The sequence below is a fragment of the Conger conger genome, chromosome 15 (genome assembly GCF_963514075.1).
Source record: "Conger conger chromosome 15, fConCon1.1, whole genome shotgun sequence".
NCBI classification, from domain to species: Eukaryota; Metazoa; Chordata; class Actinopteri; order Anguilliformes; family Congridae; genus Conger; species Conger conger.
Window position 1 is genome coordinate 32295103 of NC_083774.1, and position 21522 is coordinate 32316624.

General features: G+C 44.6%; 1 protein-coding gene across 1 annotated transcript in view; it reads left to right on the forward strand.

Annotated features, from left to right (window-relative positions):
- Nucleotides 1-19132, forward strand: part of prmt3 (protein arginine methyltransferase 3) — a 46072-nt gene extending 26940 nt beyond the window's left edge. Inside the window, exons 12-16 of the mRNA XM_061222244.1 lie at nt 1880-2067; nt 4085-4171; nt 12076-12126; nt 12296-12383; nt 18715-19132. Coding sequence (XP_061078228.1) covers nt 1880-2067; nt 4085-4171; nt 12076-12126; nt 12296-12383; nt 18715-18824 — 524 coding nt within the window. The 3' untranslated portion in view covers nt 18825-19132. The remainder of the gene's footprint in view (nt 1-1879; nt 2068-4084; nt 4172-12075; nt 12127-12295; nt 12384-18714) is intronic.
- Nucleotides 19133-21522: the final 2390 nt, after the last annotated feature.

Below are 21522 nucleotides of genomic sequence, written 5' to 3' on the forward strand. Positions count from 1 at the left end.
ATATGCGGTTAAAGTGCTGACTGTGTGCTTTGAGGGTATTTATATCCATAGCGGGTGATCTGTGGGAATTACAGACCTTTTCATATACAATCCCCCCATTTCAGGCTGGCATAATATTTGGGGCTTTACAGGTTTCTGAATAGTCAGGTATATTTAATCGCTTCTTTAGTGCAGGTTTAAGAAAGCTTTCTAGTGTCTAGTCTTGATTCTAGGCTTTTGATTGCTTTTGGAGTCTGTTATGAGTGTCTGTCAACAAGAGGACCAGAGTTGTGTCAAGGAAGCCATTATGATGTCTGAAGTATGCCCCCAAAGCAGACGTCTTAGACAGACACAGGGTGGTCCTGCCATGGCAGAGGAACAGAAAGGGGGTTCTGTTTGGTCCTTCTGGACTGTGAGAGATTTGGTGGGGTACCTGCAGTGTGGGGGGTGATTTAGAACAGAACTCAATTCTGGCCCTCGAATCCAAATCCAGCCCTGGTTTTATTTTCTCCTGCGTAATTAGTGCTACTGACTGTCTTATGTCTGTCTCCACACGTGACTCCCAGGTAGAGAGAGGGTGGGAAAGAGCAGTCCTTGGCCCTGGAGGACCGTGAGTTGCTGGTAGGCGGACACTGTGTGGAACATTTACAATTTTATTTATTTTTTAAATGAAATATACTTCAGATTGTCTGTCGGCATCATTAAGCAGACCACTTTTTTACTGAGTGGCGGTTATGCAGGTTCTGAAAGCTTGCGGGCTGTTTATGGGAGCTACGTATTCGCCTCAGCGGAACCTTCTAGAATCGGAGGCCGGCTCTGCAGACCTCCCTCCTCCCTCCTCCCTTTCTGTGCGTGTACGTGCGTGTACGTGCGTGTACGTGTGTGTCAGTGCGTGTACGTGCGTGTACGTGCATGTCAGTGCATGCACCTGCGTGTACCTGCGTGTACCTGCGTGTACGTGCGTATGTTCATGTGTGTGCCTGTACGTGCGTGTACGTGCGTTTATGTGTGTATATGTGCGTGTGCCTGTACATGTGGGTACGTGTGTGCACCTGTATGTGCATATGTTCATGTGCGTGTCTGTGTGTTTGTGTGTGTGCGTGTGTGGACATAACTAATATCACACTCAGGGCCACGTTTGTCCGGCAGAATGAAAGGTGAATTAATGACTCTGAAAATTGCGTGCAGGTCTGTGTAACGGCAGTAGATCCACGGCAGGTCCTGGGTCCAGCCGGCCCCCACATTGCCGGTTACTATACGCTCAGCCTTCTGTGCTGTCCCTGACAACCACGCCAAGAGATACTAACGCAGGAGAATGCAGGAGTCATTATTTTTACTGTGTGATAATTACCTCCATTAACTGCACACTGATGAGGATATTTGATAGATGGGACATTACACACCCCTGGTCAAATTCGAGTGTGCCTTTCCCCGCTGGTTCCTTCTGTTCAGCCACTCCTATGTGGTGAGGCTGTTTTACTGTAATAGCCAGTCTTTCTAAACTTTGTTTTAACACAGTTTAATGTTACAGAGTAAATCTGCAGCATTTCAACTTTTTTGCCATAATACAGGTGTTTTGGATGGCAAAAAAAAAATGTTCCAAGAAAAAAATATAAATATAATGTGTGAGCACCGGTTCTCCGGTTGTACTTCCTTCCTTGGACCACTTAGTAGGTACTAACCACTGCATACTGTGAACACCCCTCAAGAGCTGCCGTTTTGGAGATGCTCTGACCCAGTAATCTAGCCATCACAGCCCAGGCCAAAGTCCCTTAGATCCTTGCGCTTGCCCATCCTGCTATGGTGGAATTCAATGTAAATGTGAAGAAAACTGTGTTGTGTGGGTTCTGCGGGACGCAAGCGCGTCAGATTCTCATCATGTGACCCCCCCCCTCCACAGTGTACCCCGACTCCTGCTCCCTCAGTCTGGCTGCCGTGGGCGACGAGCGCAGGCACCGCGAGCGCATTGCATTCTGGGACGACGTGTACGGATTCGGCATGGCCTGCATGAAGAGGGCGGTGGTGCCGGAGGCGGCCGTGGAGGTGCTGGACTCGGGAACGCTGATCTCCGATCCCGCCGTCGTCAGGGTAACGCTCCGGCCACGCCCGGGCCGACCGGCCTTAGCGCGGCGCTAGCTCCGCTCGTTCAGCTCGCTAACCCAACACGCTCTTCAGTCGAGACCTCAGTCAGGAGAATCTGCCCACACTGGCCCTTCCAGGCACATTGGACACTCCTGAGATGAAGCTGCGCCTTTAACGGGCGTCTGGGTGTATCATAATAATCTGTTTTTTCGCTGATGCTTCTATCCAAAGCGACTCGACAGTCGACAGGAGACAATCCTCCCCTGGAGCAATGCAGGGTTAAAGGCCCTGCTCAAGGGCCCAACGACTGTGCGGGTCTTGTCGTGGCTACACCGGGGATTGAACCACCAACGGAGTGCCAGTCATGTACCTTAGCTAGATAAGTTAGTAAAACCTGGAACCTCCATAAAACTGGAACATAGACTGAAGTAACAAGAGCTGTTCTGGGTTTTACTCCAGCTAACTCGGTGATCCTGCTCCTGGTTGATAACCATCTCACGGGGACTCACCTGGTTAAATAAAGGAGAAATAAAAGAAAATACTTTTTATTTTCCGGCATCAATATTACAGTACATGAACAGACTGTCTTATCTAGAGCAACTTTCAAAGCAATACCATTCCAAACACACTAGAAATTTAATGGTAGCACAAGAAAATATTTATTTCCATGCTTTCCTATTGTAAGGGGAAATAAGATGGTGTCCACTATTATTGTTATTATTATGTACATACACACACATGCACATGCAAACGCATACTGTACACACACAGACTCACACACATGCACACTCACGCACTGTATACACCGGAATTGTACTTGCACACACACATGCACGCACTCACACACATACACACTTGCACGTGTACCTACTGTACACACACACACACACACACACAGTTTAAATGCTTTGTGTTACATTGCCTCCATTTACCATCGTATCCAGAGCTGCAGAAAACAAGGACGTTTAAAGGCGTTCTAATTTTGAAACACTTCCTCTCACTTGACCCCGAGGACAGGACATTGACTGTATACGCACACGCACGCGCACACGCACACACATACTGTACACACGCACACGCACACACATACTGTACACACACACATACATGCTGAACACGCATGCACACGCACACACATACTGTACACACACACATACATGCTGAACACGCATGCACACGCACACACATACTGTACACGCATGCACGCACACACACACGCACACACATGCACACACATACTGTACACACACACGCACATGCTGTACACGCATGCACACACACACATATTGTACACGCATGCACACGCACACACATACTGTACATGCATGCACACGCACACACATACTGTACACGCATGCACGCGCACACGCACACACATACTGTACACACACGCATACTGTACACGCATGCACACACACACATATTGTACACGCATGCACATGCACACTCATACTGTACACGCATGCACGTGCACACACATACTGTACACACACACACGCACACACATACTGTACACACACGCATACTGTACACGCATGCACACACACACATACTGTACACGCATGCACGTGCACACACATACTGTACACACACGCATACTGTACACGCATGCACACACACACATACTGTACACGCATGCACGTGCACACACATACTGTACACGCACACACGTATGTGCACACAGACACACGCATATTATACACGTACTCACACACGCACACAGACATGCACACACACATGCATAGACACGCCCACACACTCGCACACACATATGCAGACGCACACACGCGCACAGACACACAGGCACGCACACACACGCACACAGAGACACGCACACACATACTGTACACACATGCACGCACACAAACACAGACACACGCACTCACACACTCACACACGCACACATGCACAGACATGCACACACAGACGCACGCACACATATGCACAGACACGCACGCACACACACACCGACAGGCACACAATCCCAGCATTCACGCTGTGTTCTCTGGCTATCTTCCCACAGACCATTGACTGCAACGCGGTTTGCGTGTCGGAGTTGGAGTTTGAAACGGACTTCTGCTTAAAGATTACCCACAACACTCTGTGCACAGTAAGTGGGCCACCGTCTCCACCCTCATCATTATCCGGCTAATCAAAGCTGTCAGACCCCAAGATTAATTACAGGCTCTGCGTAATGCTGGCCATTTCCAGTCTGCGATTTTTGATTCTAAAAAAAGCAAACACTTCATTCTAGTTTTACTTTTGTGCTCAGAGCTTACATGAAATTACTTTCTTATGCCGATATTTCACGTTCTGGTATCTGCGAACAAAGTCGAACGTAGCCCAGCGGAGATTCAGGAGCAATAACTCTTGCGCGGTCTGTTTTTCGAAGCATGAACTCCTAATGCCGGTATTGGTTTTATGGATTAATCAATATTAGGTTATTATCTGCCATACCCTTTGGTTGTTAAGTGTTGCCTGGGTTTAATGGCATCTGAAACTCTTTCTCCCCTCCTCTCCGCCCGTTCCCTTTCCCTCGTCCGCTCGCTTGGCGGAAGGTATGAAAGCGTCATTAAAAACACTGGAGTTTCCCGCTCTTGTTTACTCGTACCTGTTAGATGGAGTTGATAGATGCGGTTGAGGAGGGGACCCTGTCGTGTATTTCGTGGTGTATCACGCCGCGTTATTGACGCGCGGCGCTCGAGACTCCAGCCCGGCGGCCGTGATTGAACGGGCGCTTTCCGTTTGCGGCTGACAGTCCATCCGTCTTCTCGGCCTGCCTAACCTTGCATTAAATGAACAGCGGGGCCCTGGGTCTTTATTGGGCGGATGTACGGCGAGCGGCTCTTTCCCCGTCGAGCGGCGGAGTCGCGGTGACTCCTCCCCTCCACGACGTCCTGTCGGCACGGTTACCGTCGGCAGTGCTGCCGGCTAACCAGTTTCGAACCGAGGGAGTCTTGTAACGGTGAATCTCGTTTCGTCTTGTTACGAGGGTCACACGTGAAAGTTAGTTCATTACATTTCTTTCTGTGCAGGATTTTATCGGGAACATTTTGAAAATGTGACATACAGGCTTATTCCAAGGTCTTGAATGTGAGGGCAAGCATATGAATAGCCAAACCATCAGAAACTGTCTGGAACATAATATGAAGAAAGACTGGTGAGCTCAGTAATTGCAACTGGCCTGGTAGGCCGAAGATGAACTCCCTCCGTAATGAAGAACAACCCAGTCTGACAGATCAGAAACAAAATGAATTCTGAAGTGTACAGAAGCATCTTACCTGCTCAAGTAAGCAATATGAGAACATTTATAGAAACATCTTATCTGCTCAGATCCAACCAAATCCCTCAACACTAGAGAGCTTCACCTTGTAGCAGGACAATGACCAAGGAGTTTTTTCAGACCAAAAAGTTGAATGTTGTTGACAGGCCAAGTCAACAACCCCACCTGAATCCGATTTTACGAGCTGAAGACTAGACTGAAGGCGTGCATCTCCTGAAACACACAAACTGAAGAAGGCCGCCGTACAGGTCTCCAGGGAAGGCGCGAGGCGTCTGGTGTTGTCTGTGGACTTCATGCAGGCATCATTAAGGGGTTAAAATACATACTGTGAGCTTTCATGTAAGGGCATTTCCATCAATATCCTATCATCCATGCAGGGATTGCAGTCCTTTTTATACCTTTTCAGTCCCTCTGTTTTAGGGATATCAAAACTAATTGGACCAATGAGCAATGGCGTTTGGTCCAAAATGGCGGAACTATGTAGGCTGTAATTCCTACATGGGTCACTGGAAATGGATGCCCTCAAATTTAAGCTGACAGTCGCATGTTAACTTCACGTTCACTGTTTAATTTCAAATAGAATGTGTGCTGCAGTCATAATTCAGTGAGACAAATGACAAATAATCGAGGAAGGGGGGCAAATCCGTGGCACTGTATTGACTCTGAAATGAAGCCACGTATGGTGCATTACCGTGCTGAAAAGTGATGTGAAGGCTGTGGTGGCCAAGGTCCTGGAGGAGTGCTGTGTGGCTCAAATTAAATTTCACTGCTTTAATAGGCTCTGTGAACTCCTACTGGGATAGAGTTTACCTGCCTGCTTTGTGTGCATTTTCTCCTCAGTAAACATAAGCAGATGACACTCATGAAAATTGGTAATATGTTTGCTATTGTTTAAAAAAAGCTTAGATCCCGTGTTTTCTTTCAAAGCATACTGATGGTATTTGCCAATCTCCATAACTCGCGATTGTTCCCTCAGTATTCACGCATACAGAGTTAAAAACGTGTTCTGAAAAAGCAATTAACACTAACACGAAACGTGCAATTCATCCACTTCAGACGCTATTAGCTGCTTCATCGCGAGGTGTGTTGCCGTGCCTATTGCGTAATATGTATTTTTTGTGAACACGACGGAGCTCTGAATGAATGGTGACGCGCGGCCCTGGCGGCACGGCCGGTGTTTGGATAATAATGCGCGTCGGGGGCTTCGGACGTGCGGCAGCGCCGGCGGAGGGAGAGGGAGCCCTCTAACCTTCCCACGAGGCCGGAGTGCGCGCAGCCTCCACGCTCGAGTAAACCCCATCAAAAGCACATTATCCGCACACCGCCACGGCCGGCCCAGTAATTGTATCTGGCTCAGCCACACGCTGTTCCGACATGATACCGGCAACGGGGGGAAAAATGATGAATTGCTCCCTGTTGACGTGAGCGGTGATGATAATTATTAATTCCCTCTTTCCCATGAACTGTGCTCCATCCCCGCCCCCCCCCCCCCATTTTGTGTTTCCTCGTCTCCTTTGTGGTACCACTGAATTTCGCCTTCATTATTTATCTTCCACAGATTTCAGGTTGAAGGCTAAACGCAATAAAATTATAGTTTTTATTCTTTCTCCCCCTCAATGTTTATTTCTTTATGCCTTTGTGGCAACGGTGTGCCTGTTAAAAAAATAAAATAAAATAAAATGAATATATATATATATATATATATATAGAAGGCGCAAGGTACTTAGTCCTCATTTGCGGTTCTTCAGCAGACATTTTGTTCTCTTCGATTAACATGGATCTAATTGTGTCCCCAGTGAGATAAGGCCTGAGACTTTCTCAGTCTTCCTGGAGTGTAATAGTTTAATCGTATTAGGCACTGTTGACGAAGCCCTGAAATTGGCTTTTTCTTTGGAGTGGTCCCTTACAAAAGGTCATTAACTTCTATTTCTGTGCATTAAGTAATGCTTATTTTTGGGGGGGGGTTTATCAGCACCCATATGTACCCAATTAATTTTTTCACAGCATTCATGCTTTTTGTGATTGGATTAATGGGATTGGTCATCCTGCTGCTAAACCAATGGCCTACCTGGCCGTCCAAACCTGGGATTTTGGAGGGGGCAGAGTTCATCGCATCACCCTCACCAGCGAGTGGCCATAGGGGCCAAGATCCTTAGCTGTCCTACACAGTGTACAATGAGACTGTCCCTGTGGTCTAGACGAGACAGTCTCTTGTTTTAAACTAGCATTAACCTCCTAAGACCTGGCGTACACATGCGTGGACTCCAAATTTTGGGCTGTACAACCATAATACTTAATTCTGCTCAACTGGGGCCCGATGTACACATACGTGGATACCTCAAAAACTACATCATGTCAAACGACAATGCTTAGTTTTTATACTTATCAGGTCCCAATAAGCCCAAATAGCAAAGAGAAATTAAAAATGCATACCAAAAAAGAGTGTGGGTCTTAGGAGGTTAAATCAAAATGACAGTGATGCAGTAATCTAAGACAACAATTACTAGACCTGTTTGTGTCATTGTTTATGATAGGCTCATTTAAAATGTCAATATTTTATTATTCCTTTTTTGGTTTACCTCCTTAAAAGTAATTTCACTCCTCAGGGACTCATCCTAGAGATAGGCTTCCTTGAGAGAAAAATGTGTACGGTGCATATAGTATATTCACCAAAATTCTGATCCTGATATTGTGAAGGACGACGAATATCCCCAAACACAAACACATTACAAACTATTCCTGTCCATGGGATTCAATACCAAGTGTTCAAAATAGCTTCAAAATTGTTATTATTTTTCTGGTATGTACTGTTCCTGTTTTCAGGAACATATTTTTTTAAGAAGAAAAGAGACCTTTGCAGAATTAATTCACTTTTAAGTCTTTATTTCTTTTCATTATTTTCTTTGGAAAAATAGTTATCCATCAAAAACATGGTGTAAAGTGCCACAAAGTTTTGCCCCTAAGCTCTTGTCATTGGTGACAAAAAGAAGGTGGTCGCCGGTGCAGATAACAGGGAATTTGCTCGTCTGACAAACAATTAAGACTAATTTTGCAAATTGGATGCCTGTTAAATGTTCTGTAACGATCATTGCATTACTTAATTAAATTCGGCTGACATGTTTTTCAATTTTGCTCCGAGTGGCTTTTCCCGCTCTGAACTGTCCGTATTGATAAAAGCTGATGTGCTGCTGTGTTGGAGGAGGTGCTGCAGAGATAATCCAACGCAGGACTTCCTGTTCCTACGGTCTGCAGCCTCGTATGCACCTAGATGCTCATCACAGAGGTGAAGGAACTCTCTGCAGTCCTGCAGAGATAATCCAACAGAGATAATATAATAATCTATTGAGCAGGACTCCCTGTTCCTGAGGTCTGCAGCCTCGTATGCACCAAGATGCTCATCAGAGGTGAAGGAACTCTCTGCAGTGCTGCAGAGATAATCCAACAGAGATAATATAATAATCTATTGAGCAGGACTCCCTGTTCCTGAGGTCTGCAGCCTCGTATGCACCAAGATGCTCATCAGAGGTGAAGGAACTCTCTGCAGTGCTGCAGAGATAATCCAACAGAGATGATATAATAATCTATTGAGCAGGACTTCCTGTTCCTGAGGTCTGCAGCCTCGTATGCACCAAGATGCTCATCAGAGGTGAAGGAACTCTCTGCAGTGCTGCAGAGATAATCCAACAGAGATAATATAATAATCTGTCTAGCTGGACTTCATGTTCCTGCGGTCTAAAGATACAAAGATCACAACAGCAAAAAGCAAACGTGCACCAGGCAGCTGTAGGTGGCGCTGGAAACGTATACACTGGCAATAATGCAGGGATGATGAAGAACATGAGGCATTTAGAATACAAGACGAGGAGGACAGGCCATTTAGCCCATCTGGACTGTCCACTTACCGACAAACTAGAGAGTATCCAGCTCTCTAACAAAGCACATCTCATTCAACAGCTAGAGCAGGGCTGCCCAACCCTGTTCCTGGAGATCTACTGTCCCTCACACCTCATTCAGCAGCTAGAGCTGGGCTGCCCAACCCTGTTCCTGGAGATTGACTCTCCTTTAGATCCTCACTGGGACCCGCAAGGTTGGTGGTTTGATCCCCGGTGTAGCCACATTAAGATCCGCACAACCGTTGGGCCCATGAGCAAAGCCCTTAACCCTGCACTGCTCCAGGAGAGGATTGTCTCCTGTCTAGTCTAATCAACTGTAAGTTGCTCTGGATAAGAGCGTCTGCCAAAGGTCAATAATGTAATGTAATGCAATGAAGGAACCGTTACTGTAAGTAAAGTGGTCTTGGAATCTATGGTTCATGTGTGTAAAAAAACTAAAGGAAGCTTTAATGAATCTAGCATATCCAAAAAAATTTAAAGGTCTGAAGTTAACCCCTTCAGTTAAAGTTAAAGTATCTCACCCCCTTTTCTTAACACAAGCTTAAGAGTGACATACCCAGAATTCATACCCAAAATGTATACCCACCCTATTCTTGAACCATTTTGACCACAGGCCTAATCCTGGTCTCCCCTGAAAGTGAAAATGTTTCTGTTTGTGCGTGGATACAGGTTATTGTCGCTTTTTAGAAATAGAAACTACAATGTATTTGGTTCATTGGACCCTTGCAGTGAAAAGGACTGTGGATTTCCAAAATGCGGGGAAAATTGTACCATGAAAAAAAGAAAATCTATGAGCGCAAAAAAACCCTGGGCCGGGGAGGGTTAAAAAGCCTTTGTTCACCTGGTTTATCCGAAATGAACTTGGGACACGGGACTATAGCCTGCGTGTAACTTCCTCCTCAGATGGTAACCCAGGAGACCAAAGCACATGGTTCCTTAAGCGGTTAGACGACAGTCAATTTGTGCAAGGAATGAGTAGCATTTTCATAATTTCACACTGTACAGGCCATCCTAAATGCATTAAAACCAAATATATATTATATTGCATTGTTTTGAAGTTGTGCCTTTTTTCCACATTAGCAGTTCATGACATGGGGCAAAATTACACCCCAAAGATACACAATAACCATATTGGAAACACCTCCTGAAATATCTTGATGAAAATGAAGCCAATCTGCTCATTTCAACAAGGATTCTTCATAAGCCTGAATTTTAATAACAAAAATGTATTTCTGCAAAATGAGTTGGAGTCTGTCACCTCCCCGAGAATTCTTTAATCAGCTGAAACTTTTAATAATGTGTGATTACTCAGTTGGTAGTTTAGAGTGTTTGGTCATTAGATACTTGATTGCAATTGCATCCTTAACTTATGCAACTTGTTCTTTCAATTTTCTTTTAGTTCTTCCAGTATAAAAACAATGGCTAGTCTGTAAACTATATGGGATTAGTTACATTTAATTAACTTGTTCTATATAGTTTTGGGTTGTTTTATTTGTAAAATAAATAAAATACTGTCTTGAATCGTATCATAATTACAACAACCACATTTAAGTATACCAGCATACCTTTTTGCCCTGGACCTTTATTTATTTATTTATTTATTTTGGAGGTTCTTAATTTCAATTGAGTCTTCTATTGTTATTATATTTGGGAAATCTTGATATGATACCATTTTCTACAGAATCTGGCACATTGGAAACAGCACTAGTTTATTGTAGCTTGTATGTTGTGAAAAAGAATAAATAATAAATACATTTGAAAACATAAGTATGTTGAATGGGCTAATTGTGAAAACAAATTGGAGGCACTTGTTTCGCAGTACTCTAATCAGTCCCAGTTCCCGAAATGCGGAACATTCCATGTGATCCCTTACAAACGGGTCAGCGGAAGTTTAAAATTAGATTTCTGTTGTTCTTTCACTGGGTTTCACTGAGCGTCCTTCCATTGGAAATCATTCTCTTTGTCTCCAAGAGGCTTTCATGTTTCGTCAGCTGTGTCAGGATTAAAAGCCATTAGTTCCGCACCATTGCCACTACAAGCAGGCCCCTGGGATTGACCACGTTATTCCTTTTTTCCGGGGCACACAACACAGAGAAGTTACCTGGTTTTTCTTCCTTCTCAAATCTGTATGCTGCACCCCCAAACGCCTTACCATGTACGTTACATTCATCGTTTGCCTTTATTTCTTAGCCGATCCTCGGTACTTGTAAGCATGTACAGCGCATTTATGTGGGAGCAGAGCAATTTTACAGGTGTGGTTTTGAATTTCATTGTTCTTTGTTCTGTAATTTCATTGGTTCGAAAATGTGATGTCTCTTTCTAGAACTTTCAGTTGTATTTGTTTCTGAAGGTCTGAAAATTTAAGATGCAGGTTGTTTTCTAACATGTTCCCCTTTTCAAATGGGCTGCAAAAATAGTAAAGTGTGCCAAAATAGTAAAATCACCTACTGTAACTACAGTACAATCATCTTACTATGGTACAATCATCTTACTCCACATTACAATCATCTTACTACAATACAATCATCTTACTATGGTACAATCATCTTACTATGGTACAAACATCTTACTATGGTACAATCATCTTACTATGGTACAAACATCTTACTATGGTACAATTATCTTACTATGGTACAAACATCTTACTATGGTACAAACATCTTACTCCACAGTACAACCACTGTACTTGAGTAAAAACACCTAACTGCAATCATCGAACCAACCTAAATATGAGTATGCAACTCCCAGCCGAATGACCACTCTGTAGTACGTTAGGCAGTAGGTAAAGTTTTACTGCAAACACCCCATTTCAGCAACTCTCTCTTTTGTTGGTTTCAGGCTATCGTGGGTTACTTTGACATATTCTTTGACAAGAACTGCGAGAACAAGGTAAGCAGCCATGTTTCCTTTAATAGAGCCCAATTATGTTCCATGTTTTCTAGCTTTAGCCCCAAGCAATTTTTCCCTGACTTGCAAACGGCGAAGCATGATGCATTAGCCCCTTGTCATCTCAACAGCTTTCGTAAGCGCCGCTGATACACAATCGTTTGAATCGCAGGTGACGTTCTCCACCGGGCCGCAGTGCACCAAGACCCACTGGAAACAGACCGTCTTCCTCCTGGAGAACCCCATTCCCGTTCAGACAGGTCCGTAAGCGCCCCGCACCCTCGATCCGCTCTGAACACAATGCACAAACCCGCACTGACGTACACGGCATTGCATTACAAATTAAATTAGAATCACTTGTCAGACGCTCTTCTCCTGACTGATGAACTGTGGCTACACGCTGATACACACAGTCAGCTTGAATCATGGGATGGCTATCTTTTCGGATCTGTCCCATTAATAACAGTGGGCTGAGCGGCGATGAATTTCAGCACACCTTCACTGAGCAGCACCAAGAGCGCGCTTCTGTGCCCAGCTTCGCCGTAACCATAATTCACCGATGTATGTGAGAAGCAGGACTGCAATCTGACATCAGAGTATTGTCGAGGAAGGAAAGCCAAACAAACCAAGGACAACGGACAGTGAGCCGGCTGCAGAAAGGGCCTCCCAGCCTCGCTCTGGGCCGGCTCCATCTTTGCCTGCATTGGCGCTCTGCTCCATGGTCTTCTTTGCTGTTGAAGTTTTTGCATGTTTTTATTCGAAAAGGTTAATGACACCGGTTGTGCAGCAAATCCCTCAACCAGTGCAAGGCTTTCTTCGGTGTGGTTTTAAGATTGAGCTGAGCCATCATTCTTATCTATTCACCAGAATTTGCATTACCCTTTTTTCTAAGTTATGCAGCTAGCTAGTCTGCAAATACTCAACTCCAAATGAGTCATGCAAGTCTGAGTTCATCAGACTTGCATCCTCTGTTTTCCTAAGAGGCAAAACCAGTAGTTCAAAGTTTTTCGCCATTAGCACGCCAAATTCTCCTGTTGTTTTGTTTGTCAGGATGGGAGTTTGAGGCGTTCGTGCGCACAACTGTTTATTCACAGGAAGGCAGAAAAGGGTACTCAATAGTGTTGTCCTAAGTAGAACCAACAAATCTTCAGGGCTTAAACTTGTCAGGTATGGTGCCATAACTAACGTTGGATTTAAAAAAAAAAATCTATTAAAAAGAGGCCTCTGTCAGCCACCACCTTTTCAGATTATTGTGAACAATACATTTCAGGCACAGAATTCTTTCCCGCTTTAAGCCCTGAATCTTTTTGAACAAGTCATTTTCAAGCTCAGCACGTACCAAACTATCAATCAGTCGGAGGGTCGCCGGTTCGATCCCACCCAGGACGTGTCATAGTGTCTCTAACCCCCAAATGCTCCTGACGAGCTGGTTGGTGCCTTGCATGGCAGCCAATCGCCATTGGTGTGTGAGTGTGTGTACGAATGGGTGAATGAGAAGCACCAATTGTACAGCGCTTTGTATAAAGGCGCTATATAAATGCCAACCATTTACCATATGTGAATTTCCAATGCTTGTCCCTAGATGGCCTTTTCAGACACACATATACAACACAAAATATACCATAGAAATATCATAACATATCATAACAAGAAATGATGGTTTTTGAGCTGAAACGTGTGTTTTGAGTTGTTTGAGCAGTGTCTGTTGCCCGTGTGAAATGGAAGCGTGATTAGTGATTAACCTGGAGCTGGTTCACGGCCCTACATCTGTTCCTGCTTACAGTGCGCTAGCGTGTGCTTAGCATATGCTAGTGCTAGAGCTTGTCCTTCAGACAGTTTGCTGCTTCGGCCAGCGGGAACAGGAGGCAGCAGCTGGTAATAGCGTGGGTTAGGGCTCAGTCCTACAGCAGTACTGGTCAATGCAGCGATTCGCCCGGCAGCTGATAATGGCGCTGCTGGTTCTCTTGGCTCCAGAGTCCGGCAGTGGAGCGGTTACTGTCAGCAGCATGCTTCATGCACAGCTGGTGCCGGACTTTGATTGACAGTTACTCGTCACATCTGGCGCAGTTGTGGATCAGGGGTGCACAACCCCGGAGGGCTGGCCCGTCTGCTGGTCTTTGTTCCAACCCAATTACCTTAGTTTTAGTTTTCTGATAATTGTATAAACTACGCTGGTTCACTTCTGTACTGTAAAATCTTTAGGATACAACTTGCAGTCTGCGACTTTAGCTGGTGCTTCTACAAATGTCATATTCAGCTGAACATATAGTTGATCTAATTACATAATCAAGAGCACAAAATCCTGAAATTGATCAGCCCTTGTTGTGTAGCCCTGTACTAGATTGTGCCCAAGAGATATAGCAATGGTAAAAATATATCTCTGCAGCCAGAATGTTTACAGAGTCTTGACCATCTAGTGGTCGAAATCTGAACCGCTTTTGATATGCATTGTCTTTGAAAATTAGATAAATGTATCGTTCTCCATGGTCCAGTGTTCAAAAAAGTGAAACAAAACAGCAAAAAAAAAATCTGATATTGAATCGCAGTACTTAAAGAAACGCAATACAGGTTTCATGATTATATCACATTGGCATGTCCCTGCCTCTTCCTGGAGGTCTTAAACATGTACACTTTTTTCAAGCATATAAACTAATACAATAATCAAATTTCACAATTTTCATTTTGAGGGGAAGTATTTCTTTTGGAAACTTAAGTCCTTGGAGGTCTGACATGGCTTCTCCATTCACTTCTCTGATTGGCAGCCCACTAAATGGTCATACTGCTGATTGGTTTAACTATAAATGCCATTTTCAATTCACAGTAAGTCCAAATTACTAGTACCAAGTCCTCCTGTAGTGTGCAATATGAGAACTCTGAAACTGAATTAAATGGGTTTAACATTGTAGTTTTAGTTTTTTCTTTGATTCATGTGAACTAGCCAGAGATATTTTAATAAGCAGCAGGATAGTAAAAGAAAAGCTTTTTTATAATTTATTATGCTGTTAAACGCTGTTACAGGTTGCTTCTCTGGGTTTGCTGCTGTGTGCTGGAATGTGACTGGAGGATACATGGGAGTTGAGGGGAATTGGCCGTAGAACACTTTGCATGGATCACTTTGCCAAAAACAAGGCTGAGCAGAGCTGTATTTTGAATCTGTGGCTTCAAACGTACACCCTAAACCCCGTTATGGCTTCTTCCCGGGCTGGCTTACCTCTGTACAACCAGCAGTGGGGTTGCTTGAAGGTCAAACCTGACTCTGTGTTCCTGTTGAATCCAGGCCAGACTCTGTAGCCCTGTTGAAACCAGGCCAGACTCTGTAGCCCTGTTGAAACCAGGCCAGACTCTGTAGCCCTGTTGAAACCAGGCCAGACTCTGTAGCCCTGTTGAAACCAGGCCAGACTCTGTAGCCCTGTTGAAACCAGGCCAGACTCTGTAGCCCTGTTGAAACCAGGCCAGACTCTGTAGCCCTGTTGAAACCAGGCCAGGCTCTGTAGCCCTGTTAAAACCAGGCCAGGCTCTGTGGCTGTTAAAAAGCTTGTGGACTGGGGAGGGGGGGGGGGGGGGGGGGGGGGGGGGGGATTGCGATTACAGACCTTGGGGTGGGGGGGGGGGGGGTTGTTGAGATACTCTCTTGGGCCCTAACCAGTGACAGGGCCCCTGAAAGCTTTCTAATTCAGCGACATGTATTGCTGCGCTGGTGAATTAGGGCTGGAGACTTTTCTTGCTTTGTGGTACAAGTTGTCAGGAATCTAATCTGCAGGTAAATTCGCGTTGCCGCACACAGCTAAGCGAGCCAGGTTAATCGGTGGAAACATAAGTTGTCCACCGCATCTCCCCAGTGGCAAAGTTGCAATGCCGCTCCACGTTTTTGGGAGCACTGCTCGCAGTGGGAGGGAATGGGTGGCGCCCTACAGACGCATCGTTCACCCCACTGGCCGTGCGACAGTGATTTATGGGACAATGGGGCTTCTGTGGTTCAGGGGGCCCACAAGTCGCCCCAGCAGCTATGACGGACAGTGGATTAAGGGTCGCGGTTCATTCTCTGTCCCGCTAACTGCCCTGCGACAGCGCTACGGTAGGTGGAGAGACACACGGATTGTTTTGGAAACAGTGCTCTCCGGAGTCTATCTATTACAGCCAGCGCTCGTGCGAAGCAGGCTGATTGGGTTTAATGTCGGCCCGTTAATGAAACGTGTCTGTGATTTATGCAGGGTTCTTTTTTTCCGTTTGTTCCTCCGTATAGAGTTGGCGAAGCTGGCAAGTGGACTAGAAAGTATTGGCTACCGCTGGTCTATGCTCTGCATATTAATTAAAGAAACGGAGGAAGCTAAGGGCTATTTTATCAGGGTGTGCGAAATATTCTGGCTTGCCGGGATAAATTCCTGGCCGTTTCAAGAGGCTGTACTGCCAGCAATTCTTAGCATTGCATGGAAAATTCTGTTTACAGAGCCTACCAGCGACCAGCATCTTCCCAGCGTTCTCTCCTGATCTGGTGCTTTGAAATATGCTTTCCTCTCAGCTTAGAAGTGGAACTCAAGGACAACCCTTGGTTATTTTTCTGCTTGTTTTGTCTTTTGGGGGCTGTCATGATTGTTATTTATGCTGGCAATGAGAGCCACTCGCATACACACGGCTTTAATACACAAAGTTATTCAACTAAGACACCCCGTCGAATTCGGTTCAAGCACACCCACCGGTTTGCTTAATTACATGCCTACATCACTAGCAGGATCAGCAGTGTGACCGCGTAAAAGCAGCCCACACTTCGTCTCCTGGAGGCTCCATCATTTTAAAAAAATGGTCCCTGCGTTTCGCTTTCCCTGCGCACGAACAATCCTGGAGGACAAGCATGTTATCGGCCCGCTTCACTTGTTTTCACGCTCCGGCTACGTGACAGGCATGCTTTAGACGTCCGAAGGCATCGACTGCACCGACCAATAGGAGCGGAGCAGAAGAATGCCGCGGTCAGCATATTCCTTTGTCCCGCCGTAACCTCCGCGAATTGAATACGAAACGTGTGGCGGAAAAAAGGGTTTGTTTGCCGAATGAGTAAACATTCATTTACCCCAGCAATCAAACGTGCAGTTAATCAAACTAATTATCTCCTATATTATCTCCTTGCTAGCAGGCGTCGCCTCTATTGTAATCATATGGGCTTCCATTACCATCTGGATAGGCTCTGTGCATGCGCATTTTTCCGCCAGCAAGCCGGGAAAGAGACCTGGCGGTTGGTTGTGAGCGATTCTTAGAGTAATCTCTCTGGCAGAGCAAGGCTTGTGATTTAATCTCATCGGCTCTTCAATCTTATCGCAACAGTGTAAATATTTATAATAAAGGGCAAGTTCACTGACTTGGAGAATATATCACTTTGTTTCTTGCCTACCACTTTAGCATGTATGCATATTGAAGAGCCAAGCTCGTGCAAAGCAGACCGTATTACTTGTGCGAACATCAGAGGATATTAGTTCAGTTATCTGCCCTAGCGCTGCATATTACTCGTGCATATTTGACAACGCAATAATGTGAATACATTTATAATGCAAATATATATTTAAATATTTTTAAAGAATTACTAATTTCCAAACTACCCTCCCACTAATACAACTGACCCTGGTAAGGTTGTTACAGTTTATCAGTTCAGTAATTTTCTGTGGTTTTTAAATATTTTTTATTATTATTTTTTTTTTTACATAATGCTGAAGCCAAGTAAGTGCCTTTACAATGTGTTTCAGTTTAATTTGCAGCGAAAGCACTGTTTTTTTTACAGAATAGCCTTTGAAGAACATACAACAATGTGATTTTCAAATGCATTTTGCTGAATTCGGCAGAGGATGAAAGAATGAGTGGTGCATTGCGGGATTTATTTAACCCTCCTATTATGTTTGGGGTCAATTTGACCCCACTCAGTGTTTGACCTCTCTTAAAAACCAGTTGACCCTTTTTATATTAATACTGTATGATTTTTCGCATTTTCAAATTTGGTGGGATTAAGTAGTAAAAATGCAATAAACATAATGCTATGTGAAATCCTGTACAAACTTGGCATTCGGATGTGTTGTGCGGTGTTATTTCGAACCTCAGTAACTGTATAAAATGTAAGATAATATACAACCTTTTTATTTTCTTTCTCGGATGTCGTTCTGGCACTTTCCCATACAGGTTTCTCGACTTTAACTTACTGTTGCATATGCTCTAAAATTAGATGTTTCTCACAGATTTTCATATTCATGGATAAAAGCCGAGTCATTTGGCGACACACTACGTGTCAAAATTCCTCACTTACAATATTTATGTGTTTATTTCAACTGTTGGCCTCAATTTGACCCCGAATGTAAAACCGGTCATAAAATCCGAACATATAGGAGGGCTAAGAGAGAGTTGGCTGCGAAACAAATAAAGCGATTTAAAATGATTTTTACAGATTTTTTACAGATTTATATTGATGTTTTCCATATTTAAGGTGCATAGAGCACCTGAGTATACGTTTTTTTGGTGAAGTGAGGGATTGTTCGTGTAAAATGTATTACTGTCAAGCGGGAAGAAGTTTGTGGCCCTTGTCGCCTCTGACTGCCTCTCTCCTTCTTTCCGCAGGCGAGGAGTTGAACGGGAGGATAGCGGTGCGCAAGAACCGGAAGGACCCCAGGGCCCTGCTCGTCTCGCTCAGCGTCAGAGATGTCAAACAGACATACAGCCTGCAGTGAAGCATTTCCTCATTCCACACGCATTTTATACTCCAAACGCACCTGGGGTTTTTTTTTTACGCGGAAGCCATCGGTATATCACCTGACGGTTTATCTACGCGCAGTAAATCGAGCGAACGGTTCGGATCGGCTGCTTTCCAATCGAGCCTGATTCAAAGCAGACTGAACACCTTTGTTAGTGCCGCATCTCGCCGTGAGCGTCGACAGTCTTCCATCCCGCGCTCAGTGTTACAGGCGGGTAGCCCCCGAGCTGAGACGCTCTCTTGCTGTGTAATGGTGTTCCTGGAAATAAATGAATCTTGAACAACTGTAGTCACATTTGGTTTCTTAAGAATGCGGGTATATGGTTAAATCGCCGGGATATAAGCATTTAGAAACGCAACAAGGTGATTTTTTAAAAAGTAATCCTCATTTAGTACTTTTCGCTTGCAGTGACTGTGGCCACTAAATTATTCTTTGAAGGGTCACTTTTACTTGCATGTACATGAAGAATTTGTATTATTATTTAACAGGATTGTCATTCTTTTGTGTAAACTTCCACTCTGCCGTTAAATGGAAAACACTGAGGTGCCACAGTGCGCGGGCGCATTGCTTGACGTGTGCTGGTGTATTACCCGGTTCCGTTCTTACAGTCGTTTTGAACGGGACGCCATCTGTCCTCAGGAACAGCGGGACGAGGCGTTTCCAAACAAGAAAACGCTGACTAAAAATATGTGCATCATTGAGCACTTTGCTGACATTAAACGATTTCTGTTCGCATTTCTTCGTGTGTCATAAATCAAAACTCCACGTATAGGCTACGTATGCACTGCTTGACAAAATAACCTCTCTCACCACCTATTATGTAACGTCGCCTGTATGTACAGTAGTCCAGCTTTTTGTACCGTTCATAAAGGCCAGGAGTGGGCTATGACCTTCAGCGAATCCTTCTCTCTCAAAGTATTGTGCCACGGTGTCTCTTATCGCGCCCATGTCAGTTAAGCACTTAAGTGATTAATTAATTACGTGGGCTGTGTATAATTAATTGCCATTTGATCAGCCATAACTATTATCTCAGGTCAGGGTTGGTCGATAGGGGTTTGTATGTGTTGGGAGCAACAGAGGATTTCGAGAGGTACATTCTGAACCAATAAAACAGGAAAATGTCACGCGGTAATAGGCTTGGGATTTGAAATTTATACGTTTATAGATACCTGTGTGTGTGTGTGTGTGTGTGTGTGTGAGAGAGAGAGAGAGAGAGAGAGAGAGAGAGAGAGAGAGAGAGAGAGAGAGAGAGAGAGAGAGAGAGAGAGAGAGAGAGAGAGAGAGAGAGAGAGAGAGAGAGAGAGAGAGAGAGAGAGAGAATTTACGTACTGCAGAGTGTACTCAAATACTGAAGTGACATCCGATGACGTAGGGGAGATCGGGGTCCGTTGTGACACTTTTTATCTTGCCCCAAGAGACTTCTGCAGGGAATATCTTCTGTCTGTCTCTCAACTATGCATGATGTTCTATCGATTCGAAACGTACAAGTTACAGTTTTAGTTTACGGAACTCGTAAATTGCAATGGGGTGACAAGAGCGATCCGTGTGGCAGTCGGAGGGTTGCCGGTTCGATCCCGCCCTGGGTGTGTCGAAATGTCCCTGAGCAAGACACCTAACCCCCTGACGAGCTGGTTGGTGCCTTGCAATGGCACCCAGTCGCCGTTTGTGTGTGAGTGTGTGTATGAATGGGTGAATGAGAAGCATCCATTGTACAACGCTTTGGATAAAGGCGCTATATAAAAGCCAACCATTTACTATGGACCATTTGTTACCACGGGCGAGGTCAGTTGTTACAGTAGTTTAAAAATAAAATTAAAAGTTTGGGAAATGAATACATAATTAATTGTATATATTCAGGTACTTGTTTCCCCATTCCATTCCGTTAATACGAATTCACATTAGTTGAGTTCACAGGAGCACCTCGGTTTGTCATCCAGTCATGCTGGATCTCCGTCAGCACTGAGTAAAATGCAAAAAGGAAATGCTAAAAACCAGTGCGATTTTTCTAACTGGTACGCACACCATCTATATAGTTTTAGTTTGTATGTGTGTTTTTGGTTGATCGCATCTGTATGTCAAGCATATGTAACTTGTAACAACTTACCCCCTTTATGTGGAACAATCTACCGCGCCTAGTCTGCCATGATTTGCAGGGTTCATGCTAGTACCTTCAAACAAGTACCTTCTCAAATATGACGTTTGTTGAACGCAGAACGAAATTCACATGAAATTGGTCTGTGATTTACAGCCGGCTAGTTTGTTTCTGATCGGGTGAAAACATCGCGTAACAATGGACCCCGTGTCGCAACGGACCCAGATCTCCCCTAATTCATTCGCTTCTCCCATTGTATATTCGCTCTAAAAAATACTTATACATACACGCGCACTTAATGTTAGTCTATTTAGTCTGTTTCCTGCTGTTTGTCATAAACGTGCGTGGACTATAAAAATACTTAATCGGAGATCTCCACCGCCGTTTTTCACTCCCCGACTGTGGCTACCGCTAGAGAGGCTGCAGATGAGAGCAGAAATCAATTACATTTATTCTTCGTTGACATAGTAATTAAGACTGGAGAGGCTAATACAGGGCGGAAAGTCTTATCTGTGCCTCGCGCAGATATATTGCAGACCCCGTTATTGTGCATTTCAAACGATTATCTGTGGGTTGCAATAG